The sequence below is a fragment of the Argiope bruennichi genome, chromosome 5, assembly GCF_947563725.1.
Source record: "Argiope bruennichi chromosome 5, qqArgBrue1.1, whole genome shotgun sequence".
Classification (NCBI taxonomy): domain Eukaryota; kingdom Metazoa; phylum Arthropoda; class Arachnida; order Araneae; family Araneidae; genus Argiope; species Argiope bruennichi.
In genome coordinates, this window is record NC_079155.1 from 116,978,502 (window position 1) to 117,005,989 (window position 27,488).

Sequence of the window (27,488 nt, forward strand, 5' to 3'; positions counted from 1 at the left end):
CTATAGTTAAACATCATTTAAATTCAGAAGGGGTAAATATGCTTAACACTGCCCGTTCACGATGTAAGGGTTAGGTTCCAACGTTTGTCATTAAAATTTAACTCCTGAAAAAGTTTACTGACATGAAAAACCATTATGTTGTGTTCCTTATGTTTAAGATTTTTAAATTCAATTATCATTATTTGTTAATGAATTTATTTAATTAAAATTCAATATTCATTCTTAAAAATGAACAAAAACTGTTGGTGTAGTTGGAATTTCTTAAAGTTCAGAATCTTCCTGTTAATGATTTTATGCATATTTTGACTTCATTTTTGTTGCATTGATTATTTGAATACTGTAGTTTATGACATTTTAGTTTATTTCTTAAAGCAAACGGTGACTAAGAGATTATTAATAAAATTACATCAGATTGCAATAGTTTTATTTTTACGCAATGTAGCAATCCGCCCAACCAGCCTAATATATAAAAAATGAGCTTCAAACCTTAAACCTTTCGCGAAGAGAAGCAAGCGCAAACGCGCGCTTATCTCTGAGGCCGTCTATCTCTTTCGAGAGTGTCTATCCAGCTCCAGAGGGTTTTTTGCAATTAAGCCTAAATTCATGAAATTATTCATGAATTCTATAATATATTATAGTGTCACTATCACTACTATTCGAATCTTTTCAGAATCAATATCTGAAATATTTTGCATCATTTCTGCTATTTCAAGTACAATTAAACATTTTCGACGCCTCGACATTCTAACGGTAAAAAGAGAAATGTCAACAAGATCAAGTTATCCTTTAAAAACTGGACTGCAAACCGAAATAACCAACTCTGTAGCGAAAATAAAACTCTTCTGCTTACTATAAACAAATTCTACGTGCGAATTTAAAGAATCGTCATAAAGCATGCCATTCGGAAACATTCCTTTCCCCTTATATAATCAAAAACCACGTGTATGTGAGTCATGCTACTCTTATTTTGAGTAGAAGGCTTGAAAGTTCCAGGACAGATTTGAAACATTCCTGGACACTGGCACAAAGGTGTGAACTAGAAAACGCTCTGGCACGCCAGCGTGTCGGCAGGGAAATGAGTGCGTTTCTTGCTGGCATATATACGTGACAGTCGGCGCAAAAGGATTAATATGCAAGGCATTATTGAATTTGAATTTCATGATTTCTAACTAAAAACACCGTGTAAATTTGTTTTAAATTAAATAAAATTGAGTAGTAAACATACTTACCAATGAATATTCCATGATATTTTTACTCTTAATGTTCAGTAGTAACTATGCTTACTACTTTCAGTTTTTCCCGAACGATCTCAGGTAAGTATATTTACCATCCCTTATTTCATAAATCAAATGGCAAATCTAAAAACTTTTAATGTTTTAGTATTTGAATCATCAGTTTATCATGGTATAATCCTACAAAAAATGTTATTTGTCAATGTCCCGGAATTATGCCCTATAAAAGGTTAAAGATGGATTGATTAAAGATGTATGGAAAAGATTGGGTGGATGGTTAAAGATGGATGGAAAAGATTGATTAAAAAAATGATATATCTTAAAGAAAAATGCTTCGATTTTTTTTAAATAGACTGTAATGTTCTAATGAAAATGAAAAATGACGAAGTGAGGATGCTTATACAAACATAAAATCTTCCTTCAGTTAGGCAGATGGTCAAAAACCATTTGCCGCGCTTTTTACTAACGCAAACAGCTGTGAGCAGAAACACCCCATTTCCTCCCACATAGCGCAAATATTAATAACAAAACTGTTGATGCAAAGAAGCCTTTTTAATTTCAAAACATTCACTGAAATGAAACATAAATCTTCCCGAATAAAAGTAAATGTATAAAATAGTTAAGAATAACATGTTACTGCGAGCAGCTGAAATTTCGCATCATAAAAGAAGGATGAGAATTTTCTTTTGCCCGTCGACAGCTGGTTTGAGTTTAGTTTGCATTTGGAACTATAAATGCTTTTTTTTCTTTTATGAGTCATAGAATTCCTAAAATTTCCTGACAGGTATCAAATGTTTTTCAATCTCAAACACAAGCTATAAATTATCAACTAAATTGAAAGCAAAAAGTAGTCTTTATAACATTAGGAAATATCAGTTGTATAAAATAAAGGTTATTCTTTAATTGAAGTTACTAAAAATAAGACAATAAAATCGAAGTCTAATTAAAAATTATTCTGTTTTAAAAACACTTTCAAAGCAATAATACTTACTACCTTCTCATTCGAAAAAAAAATGAGAGTTCATTACTATAACAATACATAAAATCGATTTGCAAAAAAAATCCTTAATATCACTCTCATTAAGAATTTACTGTAAAAATTGTAAAATAACGAATTTTAATGTTTCATGATTCATTTGTATTAATCATAGATGAATGTCGCATCATTATTTTTAGTTTTAAATATTAATTGCAGTACTAAGAAAAATTTAATGATGTAATAATTTAATGATTAAAAATGATTAATACCATAGACGGATTGTATAAAAAATAGATTTCCAAACTTTCGAGGAATACATTTATTGTCTCAAGCACAAAATATGAATTTTCCCGTCATTTAAAGAATTTTTTCCAAATTCAGGTCTTCGAGAATCTGTAACAGTTTAGAAACCAGATGTTGCGCTGTGATTAGAGCAAACACCCTATGTGTGTATGCAAGGGCGGCGCACGTGCGTGTGTGTTTGAAATACAGGTGATCGTAATAATGAAATATCGAAATAATGAAAACACCTATGAATAAAAGTGACATTTTTGAATGCGCTTCGAAAGCATTAAAATATAATAATAGCCCCCAGTTTTTTTTATAAATAGCAATGCATGTATTCTGATAGTATATATTTACTTTATTGAACTTCTGTAATTCTTGGGTTTTTTTTTTTCTTGTTTTTTTTTTTTTTTTTTTTTTTCTTTCTTTCTTTAAAAGCGTAAAATGTTGGACCTCTCATATTTTCAAAGAGGCCAGATTGTAGGAGCCCGTCTAGCTGGAGCAAGTGTGACCGAAACATCCCAACTTTTAGGCGTTTCTAGAGGTACAGTGTCTAAAGTCATGACAGCATACACACAGAGCGGCAAGACAAGCTCGGCAAAAGAAAATAGTGGGCGGAAAGAGAAGCTCAGTAAAAGATAAGATACCGACGGGTATCGAAGCGGATTGTAGTGTCAAAAAAGTGAACAACTGCAGCAAAAGTGACCGCAAAGCTCAATACTCATCTGGATTCTCCAGTGTCAGTGATTACAGATCTGTTTAGAAGGAACTTTCATAAACCGTAGTAATTCCCAAGCTGTTAATGGTCAAGCTGTCCACAGATGTTAATGGTAAACGACGTCTACAGTGGTGTCATGCTCACAACACCTAGTAGTCGATTGATAAGTGGAAAAAATTTATATGGTCTGAGAAATCGCGTTTCACACTTTTCCTTACAAAAGGACGGATGCACGTTAGGACGGCACTTGCACAAGCGTAGGATCGAGACTGTCTCCTTCCAACTGTCAAGCATGGAGGTGGATGTGTCATGATATGGGCAGCCATGTAGTGGTTTTTTATTGGATCAATCGTAAACCTTCTTTGAACAGCTATGGCAGTCGGAAGAGCAACTGAGATATAAACAAAAATGTTCTGGCCCCAATCCTACGGACCATGAAGACAAAAATGTTAATGTATATAAGTCATTTTTTAAGGTTAAAGATCATGAAATTACGAAAAAATAATTTTTATGTTCCGGGTGCCATAAACGGGAAAGTAATAATTTTCCTCAGACATCACTTACTTCCGCTATGCCACTATCACTATTTACAGTTCAGATCCGCTTTTTTTTCTGTTTTCGTTCCACATTTTTTTTAATTGTTATTTAATAATAGATTCGAGTTATCAGTATTTGGTTTCTTTTTTCTTGGTTATCTCTGTCTGGTAGGAGCAAATGAAATTTTGTTTAGCATACCGTATAAAAAGGAAAATTCCACATTTCAAAAAATAATTTATTTTAAAATGTATTGCCCATTAAAGAATTATCGAAAACTGAGAAAAACAAAAATGTTATACATTTTTAAACTTTTTTTTTTCTTTTTTTGAGGACTAATAAGCGCTAAGAAAAAATTTCGCCGATTTGGCGGTTTTAGTTGGCAGTATGCGAGTCGCACGTGATTTGATCAATATTTATGGACATGTATATGCGCTTGAATATATTTTTGTAATTTGGCGAAATTTTTTCTTGGCGCTTTTTGGTTTCCATTAAAACCGACAAGTACCTAATATTTTGCAAAAATTAACATGAAAAGGAAATAAAAAATAAAATGAATTGATGTTGCCAAAGGTAACGGAAATATTGAACCCATTATAATTCAGCCATTTTTATTTATTTTTCATCATAAAAAAATAGTAATGAAAAATAATTAAATATAAAATGCAATTAAGTTAGACTGTTACGCTCAAAGATTTATAATCTAAATAAAGCCACATTATAGAAAAGCTATTGAATGATATTTGAGGTGCCGACTACATTTTTCTTTTACGTAACATTTTACACGTTTTCTTCTATAATTTATACAATATAAACTGTGACCATGATCTACTAGTTCCTGTTTACTATTTTCTTCGTTTTATCCGTAACTATATCTTGTTATCTGCCCAAAATTTGAGTTCAGCTAACATTTAAAAGAAACATAACAAGGAGAGAAGAAAAAAAAATCAATCATGTTTCGTCGAACACCGTTGTTTGCGACCACTTTGACAAAAATTTTTAAGTAAATTCATTTATTTAAATTGGTTTATGTAAAATTATTTCTGACTAATTGTTATATGCTTACATATATATTAGAAAAGAAAACCTGCTTACATATACATGCAAATAATATGACGTTTTAAGATATCGTTACACTGCATTTTTTAGAATAAGGTTTGGAATGAATTTGATTAATTTTAAAGTTTCAGTGGATGAGTTTAGCTCAAATCAAAAGGGCACAGAGATAGAAGAAAAGGAGTATTTAATCCAAAAAAAAAAAAAAAAAAAAAAAAAAACTTGCTCTGAGCCGTTCGGAGGTGTGTAAATGGTCCAGTTCATGGGCGCCATGGGGTCAATATATTAAGATGTTTATATCACTTTTTTAAATCAAATATAATTGTTAAAAATTAATTAAATTCAGTCAAAACAACATCAAAAATAAAACCAGGGTCGCATATACTCTTTTTCAGATGGTTGTTATAGAAATTTAATTCCTTGATTGGTTTGTTGAAATGTTCTTTTTGCAAGAGTACGATAAGCTTTCTCGCTATGTTAATGGCAATTTTAAAACAATAAATAAGAAAAACACTGATCTTAACTTTCAGGAAAATACTTGACGCCAGCAAATGTATTTTGTTAGTTATAGTAAATTTAATTAGAAATGCGTACTCTTGTGAAGAATGTTTAATCATTACTGTAACTTCTTTGGATAATATTTGTAACAAATCAAGTTTAAAAAACACAAGCAAATAATTAACAAGGTGTTTTTCGTAATGAACCCTCACTTTATTTTTATATTAAATTAAGAAGTAAAAATGAACATCACAGAAAAAAATATATACAAAGACACAGTGGAAAATCAAATAAGTTACTGTTAACGTCACAGACATTTTTTTTACAATAAGGATTGATATAAATACTGATTTAAAAAATAACAAAATATTATTTTGGGGGAGCTGGTGAAATTGAACTTCCGTCCTTAATAGACAACGCCACAGATTTTTGCTTTTTAATTGAATTTTTAAGTTTATGTTTCATGTAGATGATTTTTCTGTAGTTATATAAAAAATTTTAAATGAAAATATACGAACAAATTATTTATTCTTGAATTAGATTGTGCCTTGTATTAGATTGTTCAACTGAAGAATAACAGATAAAAGATAAAAATAAGCAAAACTACAGTAATTAATGGCGGTAGCTACTCAGAAACAAATAGTAGTACAAACGATTACGTGAAAGTATACTTTAATATTTATTCATTCATAACTTTTACATAAAAGGTCAGACATGAAGTATTCTGTATTTTAACAGTGAATGAGTAAAATTTCATTTTTTCCCCTATATGCTCCTTTTCAAATCCACTTTACTATAGGAATGATGATTTAAATATATATATATATACGCAAAAGTGCTATTTTCTTTTTTGTGGTGCATTTTTGATTAATTAATTTAAGGTAAGAAAAAAATAAATAAATAAAATTTAATAAGCAAATGGTGTTCATCGAATATTAAAAAGGAAATTAGAGGGATTGGAATTGTACCAATTCTTTTTTTTTTTTTCCTCTGTGTAATCTTAAGATGGATTGCTAGGTTGACAGTCCCATTACTGTCATGAAATGCTTGTTTTCCCTATTCATTCAAAATTCTATATTTCACACTAAGCAAGTTAGAGCACGTTTGAATTATTTTGAGATGTCACTCGAAGCATTTTTTGGTCTGGAGTTCAGAATTCGTCGAAAGACCATTCATTCTCAAAATCATGATATTCTTATGCGAGTCATCAAGAGTTTTTTTTTTTTTTTCTTTTTCTTTAAATGAAATAAGGTCTTTGAATAATCGGCAAATAAAAATGGGCAAACTTTAAAAAAAGAAGAAATAGATAAGCTTTTGAAACTTTTTTTCAGGGTATGCACATCTATGCAGCGTCAATGAACAAGCCACCCTTGACATTAATTCTCCGATTTAGATGCAATCACCCCACCTATTTGGCTCAATATTATATTCAAAATAATCTTGTTTTTTTTTAGGGGGGAGGGTGTATCCAAAGCGTAGAATTCTTTGTTCTTTTAATTACCCTTTTATTTTATCAATTAATTTTTATATTACAACATAATTATATACTAAATTTATAATAGCATAATTACAAGAGCAAAAATTGGTCCTTAGACTGAGTTTGAGAAAATATAATTATTATATTTAAACTTTGATCATTAAATGATTTTAGCACCATTTTCAAACGATCTTCAATCCATAGTAACAAAAAGAACACTTTGAATGCTCATTAACTTCTTCAAATTTTCAGAATTATTATTATACGATCTCTGAAACAAAAGATTGCACCAAAAATCGAAAGATTCAATTAAGAACAATAGTAAATTCAAATTACTTATTTTTCTTCTTTTAAATAAGAATTTTCTTCTTTTTTTATTTTAATTAATCGGGCTATAATTGCGAATTCATTAACTTCTTAAGAGTTTAATTAAGTAATTGAGACGTGAGAGCGCGTTTAAGGATTACAGAGTAGTGCGCAATAGAGTAGTCTAATTGTTCTATACTATATACTTCTTTCAATTACTAAATAATAATATTTCTTTGTTTTAGCCGCACCTATTGTTCTGCTGGAGAATGGGGAAGTGGTGCTGGAAAGGTATATTGGGAAAAATCTATTACACACATATATATATACTTTATAATATGTTATAGCATTTCTTTCTATTCTTTAATTTAAAAAAAATTAGGTTATTTAATTACTTCTCATGAATTTCCAATCGATACTTTAAAAAAAGAAATTTTTTTTCTGAAGTTCAGTGATTATCTTATACCAACTAACGATAAGAAATTTTAATGCATTAGAAGAAGCAGACTATATTATTTCAATATATGTGTTGCATGCATTAAAAAAATCCAAAAGTAACAATTATAAGAAAATGTCCACTAATAGATTGAGCTGATTACTTTTTCTAAAACAGCAATTAAAAATTGTTCATCGCTAGTCGCCTTCGATGACTAACTGTTTGACTGTTTATATATTTAAAATAATTTTCAAAAGAGAACTAGTCCCCTCAACCATAAACACTACTTTGATTTCACCAAATTTCATATCATATAAAAAATGTGGACCTCTGTTACGTAATTGGCATTATGTCTGCCTGTTTATCTGTGACAAACATAACTCAAAACGCTTTGGGCTTGACGTATGAAATTTGGCATATAATCTTTACACCAAATATACAAATTTCTACCAAACTTTGAGCCATTCAGAGGAAGTTTGGTTGTCCGAACATAAGCTGACGAAGGAACTATAAAACGAAGAGAGCTAGATGGATATAATTTGATACACAGATTTAACATCTAAAATATAGATACATATCAAATTTCTAACCATATATGTCAAAAGATTGATTTTCTATCGGTTTGTACTTTCACAACCATATAAATGCGATATATAAAAAGCGCAGTGACTAAAATGTATCAAATATGGTATGTGATTTTGTAATTACAACTGTAGTTCTGTCAAATTTTGATTTCAATCATTTGGAAATGAAGTATCTAAAACACAAATTCGATTTGTACCTATTTCTAAATTCGGGGGATAAATCGCCAAAGTAATCGCCAAGAATCGCATGATAAATTCATTAAAAATGATAGATTCGAGCCAATAATATTTCGTAACTATTACTCATCAATGCCATTCAATGCATTAGGCAGTCCTACCCAAGGTCTACAATTTCATGCGGTAGGAAAGGAATAAAACCTTTATTCAAAAGTATGCAATAAAGTTTTAAGGAAATCACTCCTGCTGGTTAAGTCAGGTCATCATCTAACAATAATCAACATAATATTTGAAATAATATCATAATTTGACCACTATTTATTCCATGAAGGGTCGAAATGCAGTAAATTTTGAAAATATCTTATTTTGATTGCGAAAAATAAAAGATTAATTCAGCCCAACAGTGCATCATGTAGCCATTTGGCTACACGCTTTTAATTTCATTTATAAGCTTCACATGGCTGTTCCAAAGGGCAACAATGAGTGTTTCGAAATTCTTTTTTTAATGCTGTTTGGTAAACATTTGTAGAAAAGATGATAAATTGCAATAGCGGTACCGGAATTCGATTTAAACTGGGAACATGAAAAAATACCAAGATGGCTGTTGTATAAATAGTTCCACCATTAAAAATACTACCAAAAAAATTTTGGGTTATAAAAAACATATTGAAAAAGAGGAACTTTTATTTTTACTGCAGAATTACTATAATGTGATTTGTGTCACTGGGATATTTTTTAATTCATATTGAAACCATTTGGCACGTTAAATTTTTTTTTAATTTTTCAAAAATAATAATTAAACATTTTTTAAAATAATTTTCCTAAATTAAAAGCTACGATTCAAAACACGTATATTTATTTTCTAAAAAAATAAAGAGCCATGTATTCTAAGGATTAAGGATTTATTTACAATATAAAATATATATTGTAAATAAACCAAGTACAGACTGCCTCTATTTAATTCATATCCACTGAATTATCATACATAACTTTATAAAACGTTTCAGCAAATTTTAAATCTATTTCCATGAGTAATACTAAGATGCGGAACTTTCTAAAATGCGGGGGTCTCCCCCCAACTATTTTAATGATATAAAAAATTAGATTTTTAAAAATTTCATCAATTTTATTTTATTTCATTTAAATATTGATTGTATAAAAACCAAATTATGATGATCACATTCAATATTGTTGGATTAATTATTGTCTATATTATTAATATTATAATCCATAGCAAAACTCCATATTTTCTTGTAGGGTGGAGGCGCAGGAGGTGCTGTGAGGTAAGTACGAGTTTTTTCTTTCGTTTTTGTCGAGAAAATAATAAACATTTTTACTAGATGCACAGCTGCCATGATCTTCTATCCAAATTTTTGAATTACAAATACCCATTTCCAAAATAAAATATAATTCTGTAAAGTATTTCGTTTATAATACCGTTCTGACTACGTTCGAAGGAATATTTTTGAAAAATTGGATTTTTTAAAGACTATTTATGCTTTTTAGAGGCATTGTCAATTATAAACATTATAAATACAAAAAAAATATTTGTAAATATAATATATTTTGAGAAATAGGAAAATGTGTAGTAAATTTTAAGGAAATTTAACCAAAACGGTTAACACTCTACACAAAATTGTAATGTAGCAATCCTATTTTTCTTTGTACACAAGTTATAGAATATAATGATGAATGAAATGAACCAAAATCTAAGAAACATTTTGAGATGCAAAGAAATTATGAGTAAAAATATACGTATATATACATTTTTTTCCATAAATTTACAACTTAATTTTTCTAAAAACACCTATAAATGAAAAATATTTCACCAACAATAAAACTTTTGGTTCATTTCATTACCCATATTATTTAAAACACGCGCTGAAATTTTTATGTAAATACCTCTATTAGTTTTTGAGATATCATGTTAACGGTGGCTCATTTTTATGAAAATTAAAGTTTGAGAAAACTGAAGTTAAAGAAAACGTTTAGCTAAAAAATTGTTTAAAATTTTTCTGGGTGAAAGGTCAGACCTTCCTTTTCTTAGAAAATACTATTTTGGAAAGAGGAAAGCCTGAACTACAAGAAATAATAATAAAAAAAGAATTCGCCAATGTTGTCGATAACCAGTGTTTTTAACGTAGTCGGTTACCTTTTAAATTATAAACAACTGTTTCAAGAGAAGAACGCGTAAGTATGACAAGGATTCACATGCAATATCTTTAACTTTAATTTAGATATTGCTTAACTTTTCATTATTTCGATTAGAAAATAGGTAACAACAATGGCAAATCCGGCTCAACCTCAATTTCTTCATGCCACCATTGTTCAGTTACAAATTCTGATAAAAATTTAATAGCATGTTTCATATAAAGTTATTTTTTGTAACTAGGGAAGCTGGAGGAAGCTTTGGTAAACTCCAAGCTGCTCGAGAAGAAGAATACTTCAGAAAATTGGTATGTTACATGTGACGAAATTAGTTTTTCTACATATTTACGTAAAATATGTCTTATAACTTGTGATCTGATTCATTCAAATCAACAATCAATTATAAAGCTCCACGATGGCCACTTTGGATCAACTTCTTTCCAATCGTAATCAGACGGAGAGGAGGTTCTTAGTTTCGGATATTCCTCGAAAAATCACCGAATATTTCAAAATTAGGGGCTACCTGTTTCACTCTGATTATTTAGAGAGTTAGAGCTGGTATTTCGATTAGATAGTTCTGAACTGCCGAATTACTTATTTAGATTTCATGTTGAGGAAAATTCAAGCACAAAATTTATATGTTGCACTTAATCTGCTTGGCGAAAATATTTAGCATTTGTCTTAAGGACAAATGCTGAACATTTTCCACAAGGAACTAAAATTCGATTATGCTCGCAAATGGCATACGATTAATCAGAATTCCTCTTCAATTCGCGAGGTTCGTAATGTAGATAGCTGAAATCGGTAAAATTTGTTTCGTAAAATTTGACTATGTTCAGCTATTAATCTTAAAGTTCACCAATGGCACGAAGTTAATACGTAAATCTTTTTTGAAAAATTAAGGATCTCTGTATCAAGGTGAGGGAGCGACTGAAATAAAATAGCACATAACGTTTTCGTTTCTAGAATTAGGTGTGATTATAGGAATAATGAGAGAGTAATCAACTGAAGGCGCTAGGATGACAAAGACAATGCCTATGACACTTAGACTTACAGTCTTCCAGTTTTTTTTTTTTTTCCGAGTTTGATGTACAGTGGCTCTCAAAATTGAGTATACGCAACTTACGTTCTTCAAACGTTCAAAAAACTCTATAAAATTTTCGCGTAAGTTTAATATTCATAGAAATATCAAAATATTCATTAAAATATGTATTCAGCAGGCAAACAAAAAACAAAATGATAACCACTTAATCAATTAACTTTTTTATGTTGAAGTTCCAAATTTAGGAGTCACAAAATTGAGTAAACGCTTCATAAAAATTTCAATTTGGCCGCCAATATGTTTACACAAATGAACCAGTATGATAAATTTTATGTTACTACGCCCAAAAATATAATATCCTTGGAAAATTAGTGTTTTTCAATTCTCAAAATGAGCTGTAGATCTGAAACAAGCATTGATAGTCGAAGAGTTGTTATTCAAATGTTTGAAGAAAGATAATCTCTTAGTGAAATCTCTGTTTAAAGGGGTCATGGATGCATGCAAAAAATCATCCAAAAGTATAAGAAGTCTGGACTAAAAGTAAATAAGCCTGGTAGGGGCAGGGGGAAATTCTCCGTTCGATAACTAAAAGAAACATTAGAAGTATATCAGTTGAGTCCAAGACATATAATGGTACTCATGAAAGCCAATTATCATAATAAGGTAGCTAGGGAGAAAAACCTTCATTTCTAAAGCTAACAGAGATCAAAGGATTCCCTTTGCTAAAAAACATATATCAGAGCTTGGATATTCTTAGAAAACCGTTATCTTCAATGACGAAAGTAAATTCAATGTTTTTGGGAATGATGGTCAATGCTATGCAAAAAGGAAGTCTAATTCTAAACTATTCCTCAAAATACGATTCCTACTGTTAAACATGGAAGAGAATCAGTCCTTGTGTGATAGTATATGCCCACAAACAGAATGAGGAATTTCGTCTTTATCGAGGGCATAATAGATAAAATGAAATATTTGGACATACTGAAAAGAAATTAAAACTAAGTGCATAAAAACTAAATTTGGGATAAAATTTTATTTTTCAACAAGACAACGATCCCAAACATACCGCCAAAATTGTGAAGCTTTGGTTATAACACAATTGTAAAATGTAACTGCGTACTCCACCTCAGTCCCCAGAACTCAATGTAATTGTGGTCAAAATAGTAAAATATTCAGAAACACGACATCAGGAATAAAGAATACTTAAAAATTGTGCTACAAGAGGAAGGGACCAAAATAACATCCCAGATAACACAAATTCTTATTTAGTCAAAGCCACGACATTTAGAAGCTGTTTTAAAAGCAAAAGGATGTGTGACAAAATATTAATTTCTGTTATTTTTTATTTTATTACTGAATTAAACTTGCTGTATACTCAGTGCTGTGACTTCATTCCTTTTTTTTCGTTTATAAGTTTCATGTGTTTCATATTATGTGTTTTATCATTCTTTTAGCTTTTAAACTTAAATAGGAATTTAATAATTCATTTTTATACTTTTGAGGAAAGGAACGAGCGGTGTTATATTCAGTTTTGGTGTTATATTCAGTATTTGGTAAAATCGCATTCTAGACCCAGTGAACTTCCGATCTAGACATAAAACCATCAATAGAGTTGGCTACAACCCTGTGCAAAATTATTGTGACACTTCCTCCTTTTATATATCGCATACTGATTCATATGCTTAACCCTCAATAGGTCCAAAAACAAAAGTATTTTTTTCGATGTAATTTATATTTGAAATGCAGTAAAAAATTTAAAAGGTATAGGCAGTTAAATAGGATAGGTTACACACTGCTGTTTCGTGTCACTTTAGCTTCTACGACTCAAGGAATTGAAATGTAAAAATTCATTGAAATAAATAGGAAATCGATGGAATTCATGTTCATTGCTCTTTTATAACTGCTTCGAAATATTCAGAATTAAATATCATGTATAAGAATTCTCGAGAGAAAAACATATAGAATAGCAAAGGTTTACATGCAATATGAAGGTAATCCGTCAATAATAATACTTTAATATTTATTTCACAGCGATTTGCGTATTAGAAAATAATATACCTATTGATTACATTTACCACTTAGTTCCAATGTTTTTAGTTTGTTTTTCATTCGCTTTCTTTTCTATTGTGACCAGCTGGCAGCCGTATAAAGATCACGAATCTTCAAATTTACGATTAAAAATTTGCGCCCAGGGCCGCAATACAGGCCGCACACCTTTGGAGTAAAAACCCTGGAGCAATCGTCAAGTAATTGTTGTTTGATGTTGGTTAGAGAGATGGTTTCTTTTCCTCATATTGCATTTGGATTTATGAAATGTGTGGTTACGAAAAACCAATGGGAAATTATTTACTTTGTCTTTGTTTATATATATTTTCAGCAAAGGAAACAGCTGTTAGACTTGAAGAAACAAATCAATAAAGAAATCTTACTCAATCAAAAACTCATACATCAGCATCGAGAATCGATAGCGAGATTGGAAGACCGAATTGCCGAACTTGTAGAACAAAATGAAAGCGCCGAATAAATTTCAGACAGCACTCCCAATAGTCTAGAAGACTCATTCAGTTATATTCTGTGTTATGATATCAATTTTATTTAAAAATAATTCTGAAATAGATTAAATTTTGAGAGAAATAAAAAATACTACAACTTATATTTTATTGTTCAGACACAATTTTATTCCATAACTTGAACAGAAGCAGTAACAGTTAGCACCAAAGGTGAATTATTATTATTTTTTTATAATCTCTTTTAGAATTTTGTCGATTTCTGCTACATATGTAGGAAAGGTATTATCACTCAAGCAGAGAATCAACATTTGCTTCAGGTTTTCTCTAGGAACACACACCGAATATCCTTTTCGACACTGCATTTTGTTCAACACGAACTACAAGAGTAAATTGTAAATTTAATTTGACGAAACAAAAAATTCAATATTTTAAATAGAAATATTTAAAGTTGCAAATAATAAATTATATATGTATATATATGTAATAATATTTCAAAATCTAATTTAAACTTACTTAATTTCCTGATTTTTACTTCAATTCAGCTCATATTAACTTCATTCTAAAATAATCTCTTATTTCCTGATCCCATTCCATTTTTTTTTCTATTTAATTAATGCAACAGAAAGCTCTGTAAAAATGCTTTCGTCAGCGGTTCCCACTCTCCGAGTAAAGGGATAAAAAATTGCTGACCTAAACAAATTCTTTTAAAAGATCCCTATAATTCCCTTACCTAATTTCGATACGTGTAGGAAATCCCTACCAAAATTTCACAGTATATATTCACAGGGATAAAACTTTCATTAGCTTTTCTCATTTTCGTTCTGTGTCGTTCTGTATTGATGTGCTCATCGCTTATACTTGTACATAAATCATGCCTCTCGGAATGAAATAAAACGGTGTCAAAAATTCAAAGTGTCCCTGTTTTCGGCCACGATTCTGCTTCAAAAATTATGTTTACATATATATTGCGATATATGCATTTTATACAATGCAATCCAAAACCTAAGCTTGACAAATTTAAATTTCCCTTTAAATATGCACAATTCGTGAATAAAATGCAAAAAAGGCTAATGATTAAGTATTAGAATCATTTTCAGAAAAGTCCTATTTATATTTTGGTATCTGGAATGCAAACTCGATCTCATTTCTTACAAAATTTTCTGAAATTACATGGAATTCAGAAAAATTGTTTTAAATACCTGCTACTAATTTCAGTTACTTCAGATATTACTTAATGATTGTACAAAAAAAAAAAAATGTTACTAAAAAGAAATATTACAAAATTTTCATTTCTAATCTGATTTGGAGATAGTATAAAATTAGGCAGCAATGCTTTTCAAATACAAATGCAAAAATACAAGGCTCCTACAAAAGGCATGGGCCACGGTGGCCTGATGGCAAGGTCTTGATTTCGGAACCGCAGGGTTTCAGGTTCGAAACCGGCTTTAGTCGAAGAATCGTCGGGTTAGCGGTTCTAGTGCACGTTAAATCCGTGAGGGCCAAACGTCCTCCCGCTGGTGTGGTATCAAAGTTTGGAGAAAGGATGCCAGGTCAGGTGTAATTCTCGTAAATCTGACTGGGGCTCAAAATTGCAAGGTACGCCCTTAAATAATCCTAGTGTTGCTTAAAACGGGACGTTAATATAACTAATCTAAACCTACAAAAGGCATACCCACCTTGAACAATTATTACATAAATATTTAATAGTATAATGGAGTATCTCTGCATTATTACCATTATGACTTCAGAGATCTGTCTTGATGAAACAGATTGTTAAAACGATGAGATAATAGTGAATTCCTCCCAATTTCGTAGAATCGATTAGCTTCTTTTTTTAGGGAGATACAAAAAATATAATATTTATATTTCAAGATTAACTTCAATCAACGTATTGAGAATATTTATTTAAACTGAATAAGAATGAGTACTCCTGAGAAACCAAGCTTATATCGGCAGTTTTTTTTTTTTTTTTTTTTTTTTTTTTGAAAAAACATAAATAAAATCCTATCCTATGGCTAGTTTAAAGTTAGTTATAAGTGAAATCTACACCAAATTGCAAACTCTGGATCGAGCATGAGAATCCGAAGCCCAAGCCACTACTCCATCTCTGATAAACTCATGCAGCTCATATATATATTTACACATCTGACATTATGAGAGCCACATGTCAATATTTAGTTATAAAAAAATGTGTTTTTGTTTGTGTGTGTGTGTAAAATTGCGGGTTTTTTTTGCCAAGATAATGAGCCTTTGTAGATAAACTCCAAATCGTTAGAGCTGCCCCCGAGATACACGAAATAAATTTATATATATACAATAATTGCTGGTTTAAAGTTATAAGATAACTATCACTGTTTTCCATTTTTTCAATCAATAATTTGAACACTTTTGATAATTGATGAAATTTTATATTTCTGTAAACGAATGGGAATTATGAAAGCTTGCTTTATAATTTTACTTGTTTCTATAATTGCTATTTAAAAATGTTAATTTATTTTTAAAGTAGGCTGTATTTATTTACAATATTTGACATGTTAAATTTCTGTTCTTAATTCAAAATGTAAATGAGCAATGCAATTTTAAGTTCATGTAAATCATAAAAATACTACATTCACGCTGATTCCGAAAATTTCGTAAAATAAATTTTGTTAGGAAAATCGCTTTAACTTAATTTATTTTAATTAATGTTCGGCATTTCATTTCGGGATCTATCAAAACGTCTCAAATAAAAATGAAATTGTGTAGATATCTTTACAAAAAAATCAAAAACCGTAGGCTATAAAAATAACATTTGGTTCCTACATTGTTGAAACTGTGCTTCAATCTCTTCACATAATAGTGGAAATGGACTTACTCTATGTCGGGATTAGTTCCCCTTCCTAACCCCAGATGGCAGCGCATTTCCGCTGTCTTGCAGAAGAGATTTCTCGTTTTGCTTGGCAGTCAAATAAAGTAGATGTTCACGCGATGTGAGCGATGTATAGCTCACGAGGAAAGCAGAAGATGAGCTTGCAAGGAAAAGAAGAGCAAATTTATTTTGACGATCACTCGGAAACCCAGCGAGTTTCTTCTGAAATTAGTAATTTATGAAAAAAATAATTTTTATTGTCTTGAAGAAATATTCGTAACCGTGATATGGAAATGCTTATCAGAAATAGGATAAGAATAAGGTGCGGCTCGATGTAAATAAATGGATGACTAGTCAAGAAATGTTTCCTGATTTCTGATTTTTCTTGCGTAGAATCTTCAATTTTTAGAAAACAGGACCACAGGGAATGTGCTCACGAACAGTGCAGAAATACCTCGTTAGGGAAATGTCCCCTATATTCGATATTCTGTTTGAAACAGAATAGAAAGATATTTTAAATACATGAAAAGGAATTGTAAATGATTCGAGGTATTTCACCTCAGCAGAGAAATAGCAGTATTTTAATTGCTTCGTATATGGTGACTGGCCCGATGACTTCTAAGGGACGTGTGGGCGTCAGAATACAGTTTACTCTTGGTTAAGTTTGGTGATGTATCTGAAGTGGAGCAGGCAGGACAAGAGGTCTGGACATTGTTGAAAAAAGCTCAAAACGATAAAAAATTTTAAAAAGCCATCTCCCCCCCCCTCTTTTTTTTCTGTCTTTTTTAGTTCAACAGAATCTTTAAAAAATTGTTCAAACCATCTAGGCAAAATTAATGTTCTTTTTTTTAGAGCCGGTTCTTGGTTCGATTAATCTTTTAGATCACTATTTGTTAACCCTATTTTCGAACTAGCATAAAAAAAGTCAAAATTCTGCATAGACACAGTGCAATAAAATAAAACAATAAAGAAATTTAACCTCCTTTTTTAGAAACTATAAAACATTTCGAAGAAGTTTTTAGTCGGCGTTATTTTTTTCGCCTTCATTTTTTTTTTCTATCTCTTTTTAAATTCACTTTAAAGTTAGAAATTTGGAACGTAAGAATAGTGCGGTTCAAATTCACAAGAAACAAGGGTGGCTAACAAATATTACTTTTAAATCAGCCCGCTCCTTCTATGTCCGATTAATTTGACACAATATGGTATTTTTTATTGTTTTATGCATTTTATTGCTTCATTATTTAAAAAGTATGCCTTTTTAGTACATTCACATATTTTTCCAGCCCTAATTATATTTATTTTTTAAAGGAAGGTTTTAAAATGCGTGACTTATATTCAGAGATATTTTTTTAAAAATTTAATTACTTAAAACTAATTTTTTGAAGTCAACCGTGAAGCTTTTTTTGTGTGTGTATGCTTGAAATTTAGAAGAGTGCTCTTACTTCATCAATACAAGCAAATTTCTTTCTTCCGCTTTCATCTATCGCATCATCGTCATAATCTAAAATCTTTATGAACTTCCTCAACAAGTAGGTACACTCTTTTCTTTGAGCAATTCCGGTCTGACCATCTTGACCATCAAATTGGATCCTGAACTGTCGGGAATTGCCATCCTAGATGGAAGACAATATCCAGTGTATTCTTACAAAGCAAATAAAGTGAATTCTCAATTATGCATCATCACCATGTTTTTACAAAACTTCAATCACAAATGTAAAAGAAATATGCTCAAGGAAAAAGATTAACTTCCATTTGTAAGATGAAAAATAATACATTTGTTAAGTAAAGAAATCTATTTATTAAGTTATAATTATCAATATAGGCCTTCTATTGTAAATTAAAAAAACGTCCTGATTTGCATCCTTTTACATCCATTTTGCGTATTATCGGCAATTTCCATGGCGCTTACTTCCGTGGATAAATAGAAGTTCACTATATTCAAGCAGTTTTGTTATATAAAGAGATAATACAGTAAAGTACCGCTTCTCATTTATATGCCGTTTATGTACGCTGATTTATCATGCTCCTGATTCATTCATAAAAATTGCAACGATAATTGCAAAGGATGCTAAGTTTTGGTTATACATCGCTTTCTGCCTTTTTACAATTTGCAAATTTTGTGCTGGCAGTTATGATTTCTCTATTCATATAATGGTGGAAATTTTTTTCTTGTGATATTTATTTTATGGTCTCGAAATTATTCACAATTAATGAATTAATATAAGATAATTTCTCTGGAGCTAATTTAAGTGATAAGTGGAAAATTGTTGAGAAAATATTTAATTTTTTCTTTAAAAACGGAATGGAACTTCAATTCCAAAATTTTTGAACTTATTTTATTTCTTAGAACATTAATAAAAAAAATTTAAGAAGTTAATTCATTTCATAATGCTATACTTAGCATTCACAAACAATCAGCACGTGAAAAAACGGTTAAAGATTTTATTAATTAAATGCCTGTAAATATGCATATTAAACATATAAAGTAAGAAATGTATCTTTTGTGCCTCATATGTGCAATAAAGGAAAGATTTTTCTCACTTTTATAATAAAATTCAGTACTTTACAGTAATGGACTAATGTTTTTCTTTTAAACCTCTCTTTAAAGTTATTACTTTTAAATGAATTTGCATTAATGGCATAAAATTTATAATAATCAAAGTTGTTTATTATTCAATTATACGACTTTTCAGTTATGCATCACTTCATACCAGTCCTTTGAAAAACGTATAAACAGTGCGTTATTGTATTTCCAAAGAATTCTTTTTTTGTTGTATTTCCAAAGTGCTTTATTAAGCACTGTGCGGAAAATTATTAAGATAAAATTTTTGGCCATTAACATCCTTTCATTTCGTATCATTCATATACGGAAGTAAAAATCTGAATTTTATTAATTGTTCTATTTTTTGCTTGCTGTTTGATTTCATTGTTCTCAAAAAGATGCATACATGGTTTTTAGAAATCTGTGTGCTATATTAAACATCCATTTTAGCATAAATGCCTAAAGCATATTATTAATACTGTTACGATATCATTAAGATACAATATCTACTGTTAGAATACGGCATTTATAACAGCATTCTGGAGATATAGAACAAAGTGCTAGTAAAGATCTAAGTTAAAAATTATAATACTAAAGATATAGATAATTATATACTAAATAATAATATTATTTAATTCATCAGAGGTTATTTCTCGTATTGCATAAAAATAGAAAAAGCAACATTTTCAAAATCAGCTATTCTTATAGATCTTTCTACCGTATGTAAATCGTCGTAAAACAGGTGAATTCCAATGTTAAAAATAAGAAAATTATGAATTGTTTCATAATATCTTACAGTTGAACATGAAATTTGAATTTTGCGGCAATGAAGTGGATATAGGTTTCGATAATGTTTTCATGTAAATTATAAAGCGGATACTTTATTAACAGCCTATAAAGAATGATTTTAAAAGCAAAATACTACCTGAAGCATGCAGGACATGAGGAGAGTATCAGCTTTAGCCACGCCTTTAAGACACGACTTGCTACAAGGCAATGAAAAGCTTTCCTGTGATGAAATCAAATTTCCATAAATATAATCAAAGAATTTTTTAAACACTATTTAACATAACAGGAAGAATACTGACACATTTTTAACGTTCAAAAATCCATTAAACATTAAATTAACCAATAACTAACCGAAATGTTGCCATTTTAAAATAGCGATTTCAGAGTAAATTATCTCACAAGTATTATTTTAAAATTTAAAAGTTTACTTTTTCAATGATACCGATTTTATCTTCGTGAAATTTCCATCAATTTTTATTAATCTTTCACAATTTTTAAAAAAGGAAATTTGCTTTTTAAATACTTGCCAACAAATCTTTTCCATATAATCTGTTTCACTCATTTTACTAAAATTTACAAAATTAATTTCATTGACCATTTGTAGCAATGAGATTTTACTGAAGAAAAGGAAATTAATACTGTTACAATCTCTAATGCCCTTTTCCTGTAAAGAGAAATTTACAGATATTCTTTTGCCAGGTCAACGAAGTCGATCATGGCGACCATTTGGCCTTAAAATTTCAGTTTCTAGTAAATGCAAGAATGATAATGTTATTTCTATTAACCCCTTTAATTGATAAAAGATTAAAAGTTCTAGTAAAAATAAATTTGGGATGCACTTATTTATTAAATATGTGACGTATATTTAAATATTTAAGTATTCTTAGAAAATTATTTTAATTAATTAATTAATTTTAATATAATTAGAAAGAATTATTCTTAGAAATTTATTTTAACTTAATTATTATCCAGAAATCTTGTACGAAAGCGTACCTACGTAAAATATTTGTAGTTATAGATCTCCATAGGAGCCAATGAAAGCGCATATTGCTTTTGAATACCATGCTGAATAAAGGGTTAAGGACCAAGAACTGGACATCCTTCTAGAAAATTTTATACCTTTTTGAGAGACTATGAAAGGTGAATTTCTCTCATACAGAATCAAAACTCTGTCAGAAATCGAGTCGTGAACTCTTAGCGCAATTACTCTTTTCGAATTAACGATTTGATCTAGTTTGTGTTATGAGTTTCTACAAGTACTGTTTTTGTGAAAGTTAATTTAAAACAATAAGACAATAATCCACTAGTTTTCGGACATCTCAATTTTGAATTTTAAATATATCAGGATGATACTGATTTTGTTTCCTTAGTTATTTAAAATTAGATATAAATTCCTCATGGTATCAACTATTCAAAATCCTCATAGAAAATTGTGTCATAGTTTTATTCTGGATTTTTCTGCAAAGATTGGAAGACTAGTCTTGCAACTGTATAAAAAATGAATATTGTTTTTATTATTTTAAAATTATTCCCAAAGGATATTTTGTACGTATGGAAATTTCAAGAATTCAAATAATCACCTGCAAATCTTAGTTATTCAAAACATACAATATGTGATCAAAAACACCCAAACATTTTTGAATTTGCTAATTTTTTTAGAAAGGCTCTGCACGTTGTCTTTGAACTTCGGTCATGTAAAAAATGTGCTTGAACTCGTATTTTAACGTGAAGATTCTGTCACGGAAGCATTTAGGGGATTAACTAAAAAATTAGTTTTAAAAAATGATTTGGACTCACTTTATTCGTTTCACAGAAAGGAAATAATGATTTGTAACTTTAAAAAAAAGGGTTTTATTTGCTAAGAACAATATTAGTTGAATTTTCAATTAAATTACAAACTTATAAATTGTGTTAAAAATATTTATTAAAACATACATTAAAATCTGTAGTAAATATCTTCAATATACTTCAACTTACTTTCAACAAATACATTTAAACTGCACATGTGCGAAATGTAGCATATTTTTTACTTTCACAATAATAAAACTAAGCATATATTGAACAGATTATATAAAAATTCTTGTTGAATTCCGATAGGATTCAAAACGATATAGATGGTAAACAGGGCCTGCTATCTGGGGGGTGGGGGTGCGGTAGGTGCCATGTACCCGGGCCCCGCGACTGAGGGGGGAGGACACCGTGTTTAAGAATTAAAATAGTGTTCTCAACAATAATAGTGTTTGCACATTCTGAAAATACACAAATTTGTTTCCACATGGCTGACTGAGGGCCGACTGCCGCCGTTTTTAGGCAATGATTGCAGTGATATCTATAAAAAGGGGAAAACTTCATTTATGAATAAGGAAATCCCCTTCAGACATGTTAGGACAGAGCGGCGCGACTTCTGGGCGCAAGCGGCGGTCAGAAGTCGAGGCTGAGGCTGGTTTCAAATGGACTTGTAAATCATCACCTATTTACTTTTTTCTACATCTAATGTAATATTTTTATGTGCACATATTTATATGTTTGTTTATATTAAGTTGTTGGAACAAAAAGTAAAATGACGATAAATAAAACAATAAACTCCTAGCAATGCACATTGCATTACTTCTTCCCCGGCCATGACCGGAATGAAAACAATTAAGAAAGAAGTTTAAATGGAGCAGTCGACGGATTTGGAAATATACGATGTTTTCAGTATATATTATAATCTAGTACAAGTGTGAAAAATATTGTTAATATAAGATAAGTAGATTTACAGTCACTTACCTCACCTACTAGGTAATAGCATATAGTATAGCATATAGTAATTGATAATTCATTCTGTAAATTGCTTAATACTGTTAGATATAACCATGTCTATGCCAAGGATATATCCCTCTGGATGTCAAAAAAGAAAATTAATCAGAAAAGAAAAAAGAAGGAAAGCTAAACTTCAAGAAGTCACAAGTAGATCTGTTTTCTTAGCTACGAAGTAAATCTGGCAAAGAAATTGCTTTACTTCAGAAGTTACAATTCAAACTTCAACTGGGGAAGAAAGTTCCCCGCAAAGTACACAGTCTTGCAATAAAAATGTTGAAACGGTGAAATTTGTTGAAGAACCGTGTGTTTATATAAATAATTACATTAATAATAAAATTAATACTATACTATAATTAATAATATACAAATAATATAATTTTAATCGATTTCATAACATTTTAACACCTTTTTTTACGCAACTTTGTTATTTACAGTATATCTCTATGATCAATATTTAAGGAATAAAAGCCGCGGTCAAGGTTTTTGAGACACCCTGTATAAAATCAGCATGTACTATAGTATCTAAATGGATTGTACTTCTGATATTTCCCAGAAGGAACAAACTTCAATCATTATTAGGTATGTAAATTTTGAAGAGAAAGGTTAAATATAAAGAGTCATTTATAGGGTTTATTGAAGTAACTGATATGACTGGAGAAGGACTAGCAAAAACTGCAATGGCAAAATTAAGTGAGATTGATTTGGATATTATGAATTGTTGAAGGCAAGCATAGGACAACGGTAGCAACATGAAAGGGAAATATAAAGGTGTACAGTTTAGAATATTTTCTCTAAACCCGCATGCAATTTATGTGCCTTGCCTATCACACTCCTTTAATTTATTAATTTATAGTACCACTTTCAACAGTATATATTGTTAAAAAAAAAAAAAAAAAACATTGCGATATTGCAACGTTTATATTGCTTATTTTCTGCATCTACATAAAAATGGGAAATTATACAAAAACATTTAAACATTACTCTTAAACCATTATGTGACACACGTTGGGAAGCCAAAATATATTCGGTTAAAGCAGTGCATACTCAGTTTGAACAAACTTGTAATGTCCTAGAAGAATTTATTGATGTAAGTAACGATAATACAGCGGTATACGAAGCTAAAAATTTATTGGATGCAATACAAGAAACAAACAGCATTTATTTTATGTTTAACTAGCAGACCCGGCCACTCGTTGCTGTGGCTAAGGTTTTTGTTATATTACATAGTAGTAAACTATTCAAAGGAAACGGTAGGAGAACACCAGTCATGGGGACCACCATGCTTTTTTACACAGATGCCATTTGTAAAAAAACCTGGTTACCTCCATGATTGATTTTCTACTACCGTTGATATTGAGCAAAAATCAATACAAAAAAAAAATTTAATTTCTTTATTTTTTGTATTCAAGTTTGTAACAAATGAGTACATTACAAAGTTGTTAGTAAAAAACACGTAACACTTAAACTTATAAATGAGGTAGGTAGGGCAGATAGTTTTAAATCTTTGACAATAATGTTTATTATTTTGTATTATAAATACTTTTAATTTCAATTTAATTTAGCACTAATCGGTGCACAATATTTTTGGTTAACCTGTCTTTAGCTAACACAGATAGATTTGACGGTTTTCCTACACGTGAACATGCAACATATAGTTGCCCATGAGAAAAAAAAGGAATTTTCCAAATCTAAATCACCAATGGACATTGTTTGGCCTTGAGACTTATTGACATGGCAAAAGCTACGCGAATTGGAGACTGTAACCTTTTGAAGGGTATCTTAGATTCTGATGGTATCATCGGAATACGTGGCAACAGGGCCACTTCTCCTTTAAACTTTCCAGTTAAAATGGTAGCTTCAAGTATATTTCCGGTGATCTTTTTGATGACCAAACGCGTACCGTTGCATAATCGAGGTGGATTCAAATTACGCAGGAGAATAATAGGTGAACCAATCTTTAATCGAAGGTTATGTGGTGGCATTCCAGGTATATCAAGTGAATTTAAAAATTCAATGGGGTCAATTCACGGTCACGTGTCAGGTACCAAACAAACCGCTTCTGTTCAATTTTCAACCGTTCTGCGCATGTCGTGATGTCTGCCGATAACGTTGACACTGTTTACATTGTTGTTGACATTGTTTAGTAAATATTAAGCAAGCCGATCAACATCGGAAGACATCATCTCACGCATCAAACAAATCTCAAAAAGAAAAACAACAGACAGCTATAGACAGAGCAAATATTATGAAATTCTTGGTGAAATTCCAGACATAAAAAATATTGCTAAATGGACAAGAAATAGAAGAGAAGACATCATTTGCGCTAGAATATCTACCAAAACACTCATTACACCTGGCCTTCTACATCGTTTTAACCTGTCGAATGAACCAAATTGCGAAACATGCCACTCTTTGAATAATTTGGATCATATCTTACTGCACTGCCGAAAATACTCAAGCGTAAGACGTTGCCTGTGGTCGAAGTTGGGCCTCAACTCTCTTTCAAGCTGTAATTTCAAACAACTCACGAGCAAAGCATTTGCAGATAAACTCTCTCTCCATATTTTCCTTCAACACTTGAAATTTTTTGACATTTATTGATTGAAGATATTGTTGAACGCTGGGATGACAGCCTTTGTAGCTAAAAATCCCTAAATCCCCCTCATTCAAACAAACAAACAAACAAGCCGATCAATTATTAAAAACTTCTGATTTTTTTTAAAGATATTATTTTGAATTATTTTCTCCAAATTTTCTTAGTTATATATTTTTATTTCTTATATTAAAATTTTAATTAATATTTTCAATAGAATTATTGTTTATGCAAAATTAACTAACATCGCTTTTTAATTCGTCTGGTGCCGCTTTATTCTTTCCTTTCCCATATCCCCCCACCCCCATTTTTTCATCCGAAGGATACATTTTGACAAATGACTATGGCAGTGTTTTTGAAAAATTACATATGTTCTTTTTTACATATTATTTAAATAGTATTGAATGTTGAATTTTATGAATATAGTTCCCCCAGTTAGTTCTTTTTAAAAATAATTATTACTCTTAGATAAGTTAATATTTTAAAGCTTACTAATGAAATTATTGTATTTTTTTTTCTTATGTAATTACTTTTATAAATATTGAGAGTTAGTTATTTGATGTTTTCAGTTTGCTTAAAAGAAAGAACATGAAACTCAAATTAGTATATATTGAATAAATTATGTTTACAATTTCAAATTAGGAAATATAAAAGGTATGGATACCTTTTTTTAAATCTATGCAACTTATGAATAAATAATTTCATTTTAATTTGTAGAAATCATTAAAGGAAAACAAACAAAATCAAACTTTCATAATTTTTATTTACACATTACAAATATATATATATATATATATATAGAGAGAGAGAAAGAGAGAGAGAGATATAAAATATATGTGATAATTATTTGAAAAAATATGATCCAATGTATGTTTCAATGTACTCACTAATTCAAAAAAACTAAAAAAAAAAGCTATTTACTATTTATCAACATTTATTTTTCTAGACACTTAGAAATAATATAAACACAGTATGACAAGAATGTCAATGTTAATGATGAAATCCATTTTATTCAACAGAAACATCCTAGATACTAAAAAATAGGGTTTTTAATCACTAATAAAAACATAATGTTGAACAGTATACTTTTAAAGCAGAACATTTATGAAATTTTTTTAAATGCTAAAGTTACATTGATAAAAATTAAATTGAATGAATATCATAAAATAAAACAAAAACATATAATAGAGTAAATTTAATAAACAACAATAAGGTCATGATATATATACATATATATAGAGAGAGAAGTTAAATATTATATAAAGAGGAGTTGAAAGAAACACTTTTATGCTTTCACAGAATTTTATAATTCAAAATTGATATGTTAAAGAAATAGAAAAAAAAAAAAAAGTGAAACATGCATGCAGCAATGAAGTTGGGAATAAAAATTATATAATAAATGTTGATATGGAAATTGATTTTCAATGAAAAGACCTTTATTTATTAACACAGAAATCACTGAGGTGCACAGTGTTATAACAGGATATTATGATAACAGTCAATTTCAGTTTAAATACAATAAACTATTGACATTTCATTTTGAACAATAGAAAAGATGTTTGATATAAATTCACTTTGAATCCATCACAAATCTGCAAATGTAATTAGAAAGCTAGTAATATTCACTTCCACCTAAGTTTAGCATTATAGCAGTTGTTATTTTTGCAATAGGAGTTTGTTTACTTACGTTAATTAAATTTAGATAAGATTTTGTAAAAAAATGCAATGTAATACTCATGTAAACATTTTAAAACCTTCTAAGCATATTCAAAATTATCAGAAATTTCATCAAATGTGAATGAAGTAAATTAGAAATGCACTCATGATTTTGTTTGATTGTTTTTGGTGGCAAATCGCTTACCGATTTCTTTTTCTTCGAAGAGTTTTTCTAACAAATTACTGGAACAGCTATATTTAATAAATGGACACAAA

General features: G+C 29.8%; 1 protein-coding gene across 1 annotated transcript; it reads left to right on the top strand.

Annotated features, from left to right (window-relative positions):
- Positions 1-1,260: 1,260 nt before the first annotated feature.
- LOC129968372 (ATPase inhibitor mai-1, mitochondrial-like) lies at positions 1,261-13,996 on the top strand. The gene is made up of 5 exons (XM_056082228.1): positions 1,261-1,313; positions 7,331-7,376; positions 9,540-9,565; positions 10,675-10,738; positions 13,850-13,996. The coding sequence occupies exons 1-5, from the start codon at positions 1,261-1,263 to the stop codon at positions 13,994-13,996; spliced, it is 336 nt and encodes a 111-aa protein (XP_055938203.1).
- Positions 13,997-27,488: the final 13,492 nt, after the last annotated feature.